This window comes from Tachypleus tridentatus, chromosome 7, assembly GCF_004210375.1.
Source record: "Tachypleus tridentatus isolate NWPU-2018 chromosome 7, ASM421037v1, whole genome shotgun sequence".
Taxonomy (NCBI): Eukaryota; Metazoa; Arthropoda; class Merostomata; order Xiphosura; family Limulidae; genus Tachypleus; species Tachypleus tridentatus.
The window spans coordinates 62,182,267-62,196,450 of NC_134831.1; the positions used below are offsets into that span (position 1 = coordinate 62,182,267).

General features: G+C 30.9%; 1 protein-coding gene across 14 annotated transcripts in view; it reads left to right on the plus strand.

Annotated features, from left to right (window-relative positions):
• Window positions 1-14,184, plus strand: part of LOC143255805 (uncharacterized) — a 158,842-nt gene that overhangs the window by 127,803 nt on the left and 16,855 nt on the right. For all 14 annotated transcript variants that reach the window (XM_076512057.1, XM_076512058.1, XM_076512063.1 and 11 more), the window contains 4 exons: window positions 4,031-4,235; window positions 4,804-4,900; window positions 6,898-7,111; window positions 8,994-9,245. In XM_076512057.1, coding sequence (XP_076368172.1) covers window positions 4,031-4,235; window positions 4,804-4,900; window positions 6,898-7,111; window positions 8,994-9,245 — 768 coding nt within the window. The remainder of the gene's footprint in view (window positions 1-4,030; window positions 4,236-4,803; window positions 4,901-6,897; window positions 7,112-8,993; window positions 9,246-14,184) is intronic.

The following is a 14,184-nucleotide window of genomic DNA, read 5'->3' on the forward strand; positions in this document are numbered from 1 at the left end:
ATCATGAATTCCCAGCTTTCTCATCACTGTCTGAGTTTACACTTATAGTTGGTGGGCTTTACACTTCAGATAAAAGTTTGAAGTATCATTTGTCTCATACTTTATCAAATAAATCATCTAAAGATAGAGACTGACATTGCCTATGAAAAGCTACAATAAATATTATCAGTGAAAATTAAAAACATTCAACCTGAAGATATTTAAAATTTGTGTAAAAAGTTAAGAATGTGAATGTTTCATTTGCTTGCAATCTGCAGAACCAATCACAGTTTTAAATGTGATAATTAATAAAAGTGTGGAGTAGTTTAGAAATTTTGGTTTAGTGACATGGTGAATAAAGTTAACTAACTGAACAATAAATCACTTTTAAAATAAGTACATAAAAATGTCTTCAATAAAATTATTAAGTGCATTAATTGAAATTAATTTATGTTTAGTAACATTAATAAATTACCTAGTCTGTTCAGTAATCCTTTCTTCTGTGATGAATGAAACTTTGATAATAGGGTAATATACAAATATGTCAGCAGGTTAAACTTTGTCATATTATGTTAGCTGAACTTAGAAACTTTTTTTTTTATGTAATTGATGTTAATTAATAATAACACAGAATTAATTTTAGTTATTATTTAACAACATCAAACCTCATTTCTGAGTAATAATGTAGAAGTAAACATGAAAGTAAGATAATTATGCATGATCTATAATAGATATAGATGCTTTCATACTGCTAAGATACCAGTTTGTGTTTATCAGAATTATAGATGTTGAACATTTATTCTGGTTCAGTAGGAAGTCTAAAATTGTTAATGAAGCCATTTAGTGCATATCTCATAATCAACTGTTTGTTGCAATTAAACCAGTATTGCTTACTAGAAACTTATGAACTTGTAATTTTTGTGTCAAATCCAACTATGTAGATACATATAGTTTTAGTTAATATCTTTAAAGCCTTAAACAAAACATATAAAATAAGAATATGAAAGCTGCATAAAAATAATAACTTTAGTTGCTTATAAGAAATGTTTATGAATTATTCCTTTAAATATCTGTTTGGTATTGCATTTAGCAAGTACTAGTTTTACTATTAGTCAAAATAAACATCATAAATGGTAGCCACACTTTAAATGAATGATTAAATTAATGTTTATTGTAATCATGTAAATAATGTATTACTGATTTATCAGAGAAATTACAATAATTTCACATCATTAAGTATGACTGACAACTTGAAAAAAACCATAAGCCAGCATGAAATAACATACAAGTGCTATTTCATATGGTTAGAAAGAAGAAAGTCTTATACTCATTAATATAATTTTAAATTAATTAATCATAAAAGTACAAAAATACGTTAATGGCTTAATGATTTAAATAAATGTACTTGTTACTAAAATACCAATCTTTTTAAAAACTATTCTGTTATCAAATACATAGGTAATAGTGTCAAGTATGAATTTTCTTATTGAATTTCCTTCCAAGTTACTGCCTTCATATGGGATATTTACTCTGTTTGTAAAGTGGCTATCTTATACATAGTATACTATTGTGACATTTAACTAATAAAAGTGTACCAGTGTAATACCTTTCATAATAATGAAAATTTGGTAGGATAACTCATGTAAGGTTTGACATACAAGATAATAATAGCTCTTGTAAAGCACATGTAATGTTGGAACCACATCTAAAGCATTGGAGATAAATATTGATACTACACAAAATCAGCACAAATGAAATCGCATCCAGCACATTCTGGCCAGTTCTTGAACAATTCAGTTGCCAATAATTTTGTAGGACAGTTATGCTAATGTATTACTCTGTGACTAGTTATAAACTATGTATAAACAAAGTCATGTACAACTTCTCCAATGTAAGTGTTGAGAAAAGCTGTGCCTTTTGGAAGGGAATACACTATAACATGCATATACAGGTTACTGTTTTGGAGGGTGATTAATGAACATGATAGATTGATTCTAAATTCAATGTATCAGTGAATACTATAAAATAAAACATCTTGCAAGTTTGAGAAATTGGCACTATTAGTAATAACTCCAGTCAAAGAAGAAATTTCAGATATTCCACCAGTAACTTCAAGCATCTCAGAATATGCTCCATGCAAAAAATACATTATTTTAGTAGAAATCCAAATTATCAAATTATTCTAAAACAGTAAGAAACAACACAGCTCATTGTAACCACAATAAACATGTAGCTACATAGAAATGTTTGCTGAAAAGAATCAGTCAAAAGAAAAGGCTGAAATGGGTAGTGGAAACTAAATAGTGGGAGAAGGTTCAACAGAGAGTTTTGTTTATAAATAAGTCCAAATTTGAAATGCTTAGCAATAATTAATGGCAGTTAACACATTAAAAATAAGGAAATGAAGAAAGAACCACAACCAAAATACATTAGCTACAAAGAATCTTTGGGGTTCTTTATGATAATTTGGAGTAGCATCTGTTCTGATTGTCTTGAATACAGTAAAAACTGATGCCTACTGACATTGGGAAAGTAAAGATTGATCCTAACACTCTGTAGCATTCTGTAATGCATGTTCATAATTAGTCAGGAATTTTGTTCGAATTACCTGCCAAAATGTTCAAATTTCAACATCAATGAGGGCATTTGGAGCTACCTGGATAAAAAGAAGACTACAATTTAGATAGAATCTTCATTGTGAACAAAGAAATTTGATGCTGACTGTAATTTCTTAGTTCAGAGTGACATTTGAGGTGAAAGTCTAATCTACAAAAGTAGTTCATGTGACCTGCAGCTGAAAGCCAGAAGACTTTCAATACATATTTTTATCTGAGCTACTTTTTCTATGTTAGACCTCTGAGATTTTCTCCTAAAGTTTACTCTAAACAAGGCAGCATACAGCATTTGTTCAGCATTATAATGCAATGTTTCAGCAGTTAGGTGCCTTCACTGTTAATGATATTTTGGTTATAATTTCCAATTATAGTCACAAACTTTGACTAACCCAGGAGACTTAGGTTATTTCTAAATCGATATATTAAGCTAACAGTGCAAAATAATCATCATTATTCATTACTGTGTTAATTATTTATAATTTAGAGATGCAGGCACAAGATTTGTGGCACTAGATGTGCCTTTTATTGAGTGAATGTTGTTTCACAAATATTAGCAGTCACAAAGATTTGTCAGTAATATATATTATGATGAGATAAAAGGTCTTCTTATGACCAGGGAGTACTGTAGATTTAAACATTTATGAGGCTTTTCATTTCCAGAGGTTTTTTTTTTTTTTGCAGGTAAGTATATAAGATTTCATTTATTTATAAAGAAATGAAAAAAATAGATAAATTTAAATAATAGTTAAGTTTTATTTTCTGTAACCAGAATTGTGTTTAGAATACATGTATAATTTAAGGTATATTTAAAGACACAATACAAAAATATTTTGATCAAAATAAATCATACCCCAACATTTTAGAAGCATATTTTGATAACTGGGTAGAATTCTCATATAAAATGTTTGTTTATTAATAATTAAAGCATATATCAAATGATAAGAAAAAGTTTTAGATTACTAGGCATATGCTGAAAAAGGTCACAGAATTTAAAAGTATTCACAAAAAAATACTTCTAGGTATTGCTTTAAATATATTTATCAGTTATATATATATATATATAAGCTAATATAAAGCTCAATAATTAATATACTTTGTTGAATCTTGATACAATTAGCCAATAATTCTTACTATATCACAGTTAGATACACTTATATTTTGGAAGGCCACATGGAAGTTTTTAATTTATGTGATTTATATGTGTCAAAGAGAACCTAAGATTTAAGAAACATTTACATTTATTTACTATTTTGTCAGAATATTCTTAATTTCAGGCTAATGCATTAATATCAGACAAATAATAATTGTGTTTTATATTTCTTTTATTTGAGTTCTTAGATATGTATTTTGTTATTTTTTAAATTTAGCTTTTGAATGATGTAACTAAAATAATAACAGTGTTTGATAATATTTGAATATTTGGTTTAAATACTTAGGTTCAGCCTATACCACTAGATTTAGTCCCAAAGATGATGGAATATGGCATAGTAGCTAGTCCTATTGTTACTGTTGAACCTCGTCGTCGTAAGTTTCATAGGCCTATCACATTGACTATTCCACTGCCACTAGCTGCTACTAATGACGTACTAGACCAAACAAATAGTTATCCATCATCACTGAGGCTGTTGTGCAGCATAACAGGTAGTATCAACTCATATTTCTCTCTCTCCTTTGGTCCATATTTGTCTTAGTCATTTTTATTTTACTGTATAATTTCCTACACAAAAAACTAAAATGAAATATCAGAATATATGTTTTCTTTGATTGATATAAAGGTAAAAATACAGAGAACTCCTGGAATTAATACAGAAAAAAAAAACAGCTAGCTGTTCCCCTGTACAGTTTTTAATAAGGTTTTAAAAATTATATAATTAGTAAAAATATTTATTTTAATTACTATTCACTATTTTTACTCTGTTCAGTTTTGTAGTTATATATAGTTCCAAGTTTTTATAATTTATTGAATTTCCAATATGTTATTTTTTGGTGATGTTTTTCTTTTTCACCATATGTTTCATACATTAATTTTGTATTTAAATTTTCCACAGCCATTTTACATTGTCCATTTAAATACTTTTCAAATCTCAAGTATGTGATTCGTTTTTAAAAGTAATGTGGTATAATTATAATAGCTATTTGAACTTGTAAGCAGATAATTCATTCTTTTTATAGTTTTGCTTTACTAATGAATAATATTGCTTTGCTTCAGGACGTACTAGCAAATCCAAGTGGGAAGATGTGACTTGGTCAACTCCTCTATCTTTTATTAATGGATGTGTTTCATTCACTACATCAGTATCAGCAAGGTGTAGTAGAACGTTTTTCCACCTGAATATTTCTTAATTTGTATTATTTACTTAATTAGATGAATTTGTTGAACTAACTTCAGTTTTGAGAAATTTAGACTATAATTTTTATTAGATATTAGGTTTTATGTTGGTTGTAATTAGATAATTTTTTTTCTGAAATGTACTATGGATTTAGAAAATTTGACATAAAATCTAATGTCCATAGTTTATAAATATGCCTATAGCTTTATTATTCGTTGGAGTTGTTACAGTATGTCTGAATAAAAAAAAACAACAACATTTTTTCAAACATATAAAGGAATAAAAATTCTACTTACAGTTTTTAAACATTTACAGTTTTAATCACTGGAAAATAATTAATTGAAATCAGTACCAGGCCAAACTGTTATGATGAATTTTCAATGATTGCTTAGTTAGAGATCTTTTGGCAACTGATATATAAATACCACACAATTTTTTTAAACACAAGCATGAAAAAGAATATAAATAAGTGCATTCATAAAAATAAAACACCAATAAAGTTCCCAGCTACTTGACTGATAGATAAGAATGGGTTAGCAACTCCTTTCAATATACAGAGTAGGCCACGACAAAACCCTCAATAAAATAAAACTACAGTGTTGAGTTGATTCATTGTTGAAGGATATTCCCATGAAAGATAACAGAATTAACATCCTTAACATGTTGTTGAGGAGATTAGCATTTGCACACAGTGCACAAATTTATTTGTAAAGAGCCAAAATGTATTACATAGAAAACTTCTGTATTTTTGCAAAGCAATTTATGTAAAACGTGTTTTGTAACATTAAAGAAAATTATTATATAAATTAGCTGTGACCCACAAAATATGAGGTAGTTTTCATGCCCTTCTCTTGAATTTTACTTATTCTATTATTTTCACACATTCCATTTAAGCTATGCTTTCTTACAGGCATTATGTGTTAGATTCATAAATCCTGATCTATTTGAAAAAATTTTACAGGGTCAGACAAACAAACTCAGGTAAATATAACTTTATTTAATAAGACTACATGTAAACATTAAAGTGAAGTAATGGTAGTTATAATAGTGTACAGAGTATGAAATGGTTATGAGCACTCAACATGACATAGTGTTACAAGCTGAAGCAAAAACTCACAAAAATGAATAAAACATGTAGTAAAAATTAAAAGGTGTTTATAACAGTGTATGAAATGAACTTTACTTTGTAAAGTAAATGTAAATTTGTAATGAAGGCAAACTTAGCTGAATACATGTTCATAAAGTGATAAGCTTATGGTTTTGAAGAAACTACATATGCATATTTTAGACTTAAAAGTCAAGAAAGCCCATAGAAATTGTATTTAGTGTAGTTTTCATTTTTTAGGAAATTACATACAGGGTAAGGGTTGTTTGTGTGAAATGCTTTGCAAATAAAATATATAAAGTTGAAATCAAAGCCAGCAATCATGTGAGCACAATGATATTGTGTATCAAGCTTGTTACACTGAAAAATTTAACTAAGGTAAATTGATTTTGAACTGAAAGCCAATATGTAACTCAAATTTCTTGGACTAAGGCGTTTCTAAATATTTATATTATTTGACGAATAAAGTTGTGAGTAAAGTTCTGGAGAACAAAGGATAGCATATTATTTATCTAAAATAAGAAATTAAAGCTCTTTGTGTTTCATAGCTTTTTCCTTGTTTTGATCAGTTTGTAGAATTTGATAACATTTAAACCCATTAGTTTTTGAGAAGCAAGTTTACTTATTACATCTATTAATTGTAATATAATGATTGTTAATAATAATAATATTTATTTATTTGCTCTGTTTATCTCACCTGAAAAAAAATCATTTTTTTTTGTGAAATAAAAGACATTTATGAAATTAAATATACTTTCACACTATTTTACTAAGAAATACATTCAAAAGAATGTTTAGTATTACAAAAACACTACCCTGTTAACTATATTTGAATAAATATGTGATGGATGATTATCTCATTTTATAGGTTTTGGCTCCTGGATTATAGGCAAAGTAACTCAGCATCAAAATATGCCAATGAACTTTATCAAGAAGTCATTACTGTGCCTTTCATGGCCAAGGTTGCTGTCTTTACTAAACAGTCTGAGCTACAAGTATTTTGCATAACAGATGACAAAGAGGAGAATGTTTTAGAAATCCAGAAACATTATATACAAATAGCAGTGTGTACAGATGTTGAAGTAGGTTTAATCTATACTTTTGTTAATTTTTTCTTGTTATATATCATGATACTTAGTTTCTGATATACAATCAAAACAGTGTTTTGTTTAGTTTAACTTCTCGTTTTGTTTCTTTATTACGTTTGACAAGGTTTTATGGTTATTAGCAGAATGCTCACACTTGATCATATTTTTAATTTTGTTTGTTAACTTGAGGCTCCATACTGGCTTGTTTTAAGATAGCTTTATTAGAGAGCTAGCAATCAGTTGTTTGTGAACTGACTGCATGAAAATAGATTTCTTATTTTTCAATACACAAACTAAACATGTTTCAGAGAGAAAAATTGTGTCGAGGGATCTAAAATTTTTATTTCCCATTATATGATTTTATAATTTGCTAAGAAGTGTCACATATGTATATAGGCAATAATTAATAAAATCTAATTCAATAATAATATTATATTATCCAACAAAATGTCATTGAGCTCCAAATGTCATCAATTTATACCTATTACAATAAACGTTTTTCATAATTCATTTCTGGACATACCTAGAGATGCTCAATAGATTAATAGATTCCATTTTAAAAATGTTAAAAACTTCACCTTGTTTCAAATGCTTGTTTTCTTAACTCATTGCTATCCCTAAAAATAGACCATTTTAGCAGTCAGATTAAAATATGACCTTAATTTATGTATTTACCAATAAATGTATTAATATCAACACATGCAGTAGAATTAATAAACCAATAAATAAAGGCATTGATGTATGGCATAAAGTCTTCATATTTTTAATTCTATAAAAGTATGTCAAGCAAATTAATGGTAGCTGAAAGGTTTAATGTCCTACTATGCAGATTTAAACCGGTCAAGAAAAATACTGAGATCATTCAGTTCAGATGTTTATATCACAACTACCATCTTATAAGAAAAGTGTTTAGTGAAGATTCTTTTCTAACATTTTGCTTCCAGACATATTTTTATCTATATAAATATAATGGTATGATAAATTGTATGTTCACATAACTACTTTGCAGGACATGGATTGATAAATACACGTTTTCAGTTTTGCATTTTGTAATTTTTATAGGCGTCTTTCACTTTTTTTGCCATTATTTTGCCCCTGTAGATGGATCTTCACCAAGTTTAACTTGAAGATTTGTCAAGTATATAAGGAGATACATAAAATTTTTCAGTTTTGCATTTTAGGTTTTGCTGATTTTATAGGTATTTTGTAATTACAAATAAGAGAAGTAGCTCTTCATGTCCTAAGATAACTTTTCATTAACCATGAATTTACATAATTTCCATTCAGAAGATGAGTATGCCAGATCGTATATGAGAATGGTACTTTAATAACAATTTTTTTTTTGGTTGTTGGTATTCTCAATTATCTTCAGAGTTAAAACTCAATGAACTGTTTTTCTTTTATTTTAATTGGACGAAATTAAAGGAGCATTGTTAATCATTGTTTAGTGATAAATACTTATTCCTACCCAGGCTTTGTTACTATAATGTAGTTGAATCTTTTATGTTGGAATAATATAGTAAAAATTGACAGAATTTTGTGCACTTTTGTATAATGTGTTCTTACACTATCATAGTGATTCAATAATCAATATTAGGTAAATACAATTACATGAATAAAATTTCTATAAGTTATTGCTAAGTTGTAGAATATAATAATAACTTATTTTTATACGTATTTTAGAGAAATTCAAAACATTTTACAATTTACAATAGCTCTTATATTGGATATTTGTTTATACAAAATACATGTAGATTGGAATTCTACTTTAATTTAGAAATAATTCTTTACTTTCATTATGAAACTTGTAGCCAATGCCTAATTAACCTTTTGTACCTTAAACTTACAGTTTTTAAGAAAAAATTTTTTTAACTAGGTTTTGGAAGGAAAGCCTTATTACTTAGAATTTTTTGGAAATCTGGCTCCTGTGACAAATGTTGAAGAAAAACTCTGTCTTACATTTCAAGCTTTCAGAGAGAACAAACTCTCATTCTTTGTTCGTGCAAAGGATCCACTACAAGATGCTGCTGGTAGAATTGTTTTCATGCGGGAGCCAAAATCAGGTCAAGAACATTTGTCTCAGACTCCAGTATGTGATTTATACATTACACTGCCTGATTTAAACAAGGTTAGTATTTTTTAATTTACACAAAAAACAACTAAAACACCCAACTTGTTTTTACAGGAAACATAAAACTCTTATGTAAATTGCAAATTTCATATATTACTTTATTACTGATATTCTAAATTAGGAAATCATAAAATTAAGAAGACATCATATACTAATTCAACCATGGGTATTACTATACTTTATCAGGATTTAGTTTGTATTGCTGGACCAACCAAAACCCATCAATTGCTTTGAAGTATAATTTTATTTCTGTGAAGATACAGTTTATATTACTCTAAGTTAAATACAAATCAGTTTATAATTTTCTTCACTGTAATCAAGTTATTACAATCTTGCTACTCACAAGTTTAGCCTTTCTTGTTTATTTTGCCCTCTATTTGCAATTTTGTTTTCAATAGGTGTGGCTATGAGTCATGTCACAGTTTCCTAAAGTACTACTGTTTGCTGTTTTTCATGATGATATATGGCTTTTCCTTGGAATTCCTGGACATGCAAGTGTCTATTCAAGGCAATTTTTGTCCTGTTACCCCAAGAAGTGTCTTATCTGCTCCACATGTATCTTACTGCTTCAAATTTGTCCATCATGGAATGGTATACCTTCATGGGCCCTGTTCTTTGGTATTACTTCAGTGCCGTCTGTTTTTGTCGAGTATTTGTGCCCTTGTTTGGCATATTCATATGATGGGGACTATACTTTCACATGTGTACAGACAACTGGCTTCTTCTTGCCATTTACAAACAGAAGTTGGCCAATCATGCTCATCAGCTCCTTCTCAAAGATGTGTAAGTGGGATGATCACTTTGGAGAGGTCCTTCCTTCATCCTCCCAGTACTTTTTACATTTAAGTGTTTTCTTCAACACCCATTTTGTTTGGACTCTCTCTACATTCTTCTCTCAGATCATTCTGTGGAGTGGCCATTCAGACTGTCCTGTATGCTCTTTTACTTTTTACTTGCAAGGTTCTATGACTTCTGGGCTCATGTGCATTTGCCTAAGTAGGCCCTTCATGACCAGTAGAATCTCACATGGGATCACGTGAATACTTCTATTCCTCTTCTGCCCCACTTGCTTGTCAATCTTCATTGGTGTTGGAAAAAGACTCATGTGTTAACAGAAGTCTTGCTTCCTTCTCCATTTTCTGAGTTACATCTGCTTATGGACGCTTTTCTTCAGAGCTTGGGTGCATGGGTCAATTGGTTTGGGTTTCAGTTCATTTATCTAGGAAGAGATTTCATATCAGTGTCCTCAAACTCCTGGCTTGTTAATCAGGCTTTGAATCATTTATTTTCTATTGTCAGCCATGAGCAGGTTATTATCCCTTCTAACATTTCTACTAGGTAACTTCTATCAATCATCTAAGAGAAACAAGGCCCCATTCTCTATGTTTATGTACTATAAATCTTCTTTCTTAGACCCACACTCACTGAATTATTTTGATGGCATTCAGGTTTCAGATGATTTCCCTTTCTTGGTCGATTGTTTTTCTTGTTCAGACCTCATCTATTCCAGGTGTGGTCCTTGCATTCTGCTTTTTTCCAGTGGCTCTGTCTGTATTTGGGTATGCCCATTACTAATGCTACTGCCTTAAACCACAATTATATGTGTCTCTTTTCCTGACTTTGACATTGCTGGGATATGAGGTAAGCCTTTACAACTGATTTCTTTTCTTTCAGAGTTCCCTGCTTCTGCTTCAGCCTTGTTGGTCTCCATCATATAGAGTCCTTGGTAGGGCTTCACCTTGACAGAATCCTTGGTCTTGATCAGATGTTTTACAAGGTCTGTCTTGCCTGGTTTATTTGTGAAAATATCTACATACTGGCACAGTAGCTCTTTCTTCTGCTGCCAGTCAGTTCTTCACTTATTTTTATGCCTTTGTATGTCACATTTCCACTCAGTGTTCTTAGATCTTTTATGAAAAAGTCACTGTATTCTGGTTCTGCATTTATGACATCCATACCTGCAATATCCATTAGTGTCTGAGTAGCTGCACCTGTTAGGTTTTTTCCCTCTCAAAGCACCTATTCAATAGTTTGGCATTGTAGATCTTGGTCATCCCATCTACTTTCACCACCTTATAGTCCAGTCTGTTGACCACTTTCTACAGTTCCAAAAGGTACTTTCCACTGTAGGGTGAGTTTTGAGCTTGTTGTTATCTGTGGATAACAGAACTATCCTTTTGTACAACTTTGAAATGTCAATTCTTGGTTTTCTTGTTATAGAAGTACTTGTGACATCTTTGACCAAGATATAAACTCAAAAGAGCAAGTTAACAGGTCTCTTCCAGTCAGATTCTGAGGTCTAACAAATACTGAGATGTGTTACTTATTTCTGTCTCTTCTTCTTCTGTCCTTAGTTCTTTCAACATCTGCATGAAACCTCATATTGTTCTTCCATACGTTATATTGAAGGATGAAAACCTAATAGAACTACTCAATAAGCAAATTATACTGCCTGTAGGTATCCGTCCCATTCACATTTTCTTCAGCATATTCTTTAGGACTCTACTGACACTCTCATAAAGTCCATTACAATTGGGGATATAAGGGTTGGTAAAGAGCTGCCTCATGTTGAAGAGTCACTAAAACTCTTGCATCAATTCTGAAATAAACTGGGCCCCTCTATCACTTCATACTTCTTTTGGAAAGCATATGCATCAGAACACTTCCAGGAGGGTTTCTGCCACTCTTCATCTTCATCTTTGGCATGGCTGTGGCTTCTAGATAAAGTGTCACATAGCCAACTACTGTTAATATGTACCAATTGTCCTTGTAAGAAATAGGTGCTGGTGGCTCAATCAAGTCTGCAGCTACTTTGCTGGACAGTTCTTCTGTGACGTGCATTTCACCCAGTAGCATTTCGTCTACCTTCTCATTAGGTACTGTCCTTTGTCAGATGTTAAATGACCTGTAGAATGTTGTCATTTCTTTGATAAGTCCCAGCTAATAGAAGTTGTTGAAGATTCTATCTGCCATTTTCTTTGCTCTTAGATATCTTCCCACAACTGACTCATGAGCCAACTTTATTACCTGCATCTGGTATACTGTTTGTACCTTGATCTGTTTAACTTCCCTAGTAAAATTGCCTTGATATTTTTAACTCTGATCCAGTTTTCCAATTTGACCTATATTATGTAGGTCCTCTTCAATTTGGTCTTGTGCTCCACTTTTGTCCTGGTATTGTCCCAAAGGTTCTACAGTAAAAGGTATTTCTTTAGGGATTCCTTCAGTTTGTATGGACCTGCATTCAGGATGTCACTTCTCAATACTTGAAAAGGCTTGATGTCTTGGTTGTTTTCTTCTTTTGAACTCTTGTGGTGACTTCATATGCCTCATCACTTTTCTTTTTGTCCCCCAAATTTCTACTGCCTGGCATATTGTCAATCAACAAGTCATGGATGAGTGTCTTCATATGCTAAGCTTCAAGATCTCCCCTTTGATATAGAATGTTCATCCTTATTGTTGCTATGGGAAAGTTTCTTCCTGTCCCATACCACTCAACACACTCATATGTACTTTGTCTGTCATCTGGTCATCAGATACTAGACTGGTTCTCACTGCTAAACTATTGCACTCAGCATCTCATAGGACTTTCACTTTCTTGTCCATGATATAGCCTTCAACTTCCCTGACATGTTGTATTTTGTTGACAGCACTCAATATTTCTTGCATGCTGTTATCACTACTGTCACTTTTGATTCATTTGCTAACTTAAGGTGATCATTAGTCATGTACTGTTTAATCAGGGTAATAATAATTATTTTTTTTTGTGTGGTGATTCTGAGAAGTTGACTTCATTTTGTTTTTGCTGGCAGAGTCATCCATGCTAATAATCACTCTTTTCCCATTTTTGTTAGTGACTTTCTCTGTATGTAGCTCCAGGTACTTAGTGTTGAAATTTCTGTTTTTTCTTGTTAGTAACAGACTTTCAGAATCTTACAGTGTGTCCCATTTTATAACAAATATAGCATCTCTTTTGTCTTATTAAGTTCTTGTCACCTTTTGTAGCATCCTGTTTCTGGTTAGTTACTCCTTGTTTTGATTTTAACTGGTTATTCTAGCTATATTTGGATGTTTGCCACTTATACATCCTGCAGTGGCTTCCACTTGTTGTTCTGTCAGCTTGATTATCCTGTTCACATCTTTTGGTGTTTTGTCAGTGTTACAAAAGTCAAAATTGGGATGATGGTGGTTGAGCAATTTGTCTCAGCCTCCTTCTCACAGGACAAGATCTCCAAGGATTTAAAGGCATGATGTCAGAAGATGCTATGAACTTATCAAGAAAGGTTTTTGTTGGAACTTCAAGGAAATGAATCTTAACACTGGAGAAACTGAATTTCAATTTGTTGCTTGTCTGTGGCAATATTTGGCAAAGGGAAGTGGCATGATTATGTGTGAAAGGACTGTCAGATTTTTCATATCTCTCCTGGAAGTAATTCATGTCATCTTTCTGTTTAGCCTATATTCATCTCTCCCTAGACCTTGTTGTTCAACAAACTCTCATGGTTCACCATCTTAATGCTCCAGTTGCTCATCTCTCTATCCATTTATCAAAGTCAGTTGGCATGTTTATGTAATGAACTCTTCAATATTTTAGTTACCACTACAGCTGTGCATATACAGACATACTTTGCCAGCTGTTGTTTATGTCTACTATCATTTACCACTGTATAATCTTGGATGCTTTGCTAATTTCAGTTTTGTATAGGGCTACATTTTTTATAGTTTGTGTTTATGAGTTGTTGGCAATAATTTTGAACAATAAACAGACAACACATAAACTACTCATTTTAAACAACAAGTCAGTATATTTACAAAAATTTGTTACATTATTGGTTATTACAGTTGTAGTCAGACCTTTAAGTAATTTTTTCCTTTATATCAAAGTTCACAAGACAAGACAAATTATTTTCTATATTTCTGTTATTACAATACAAGC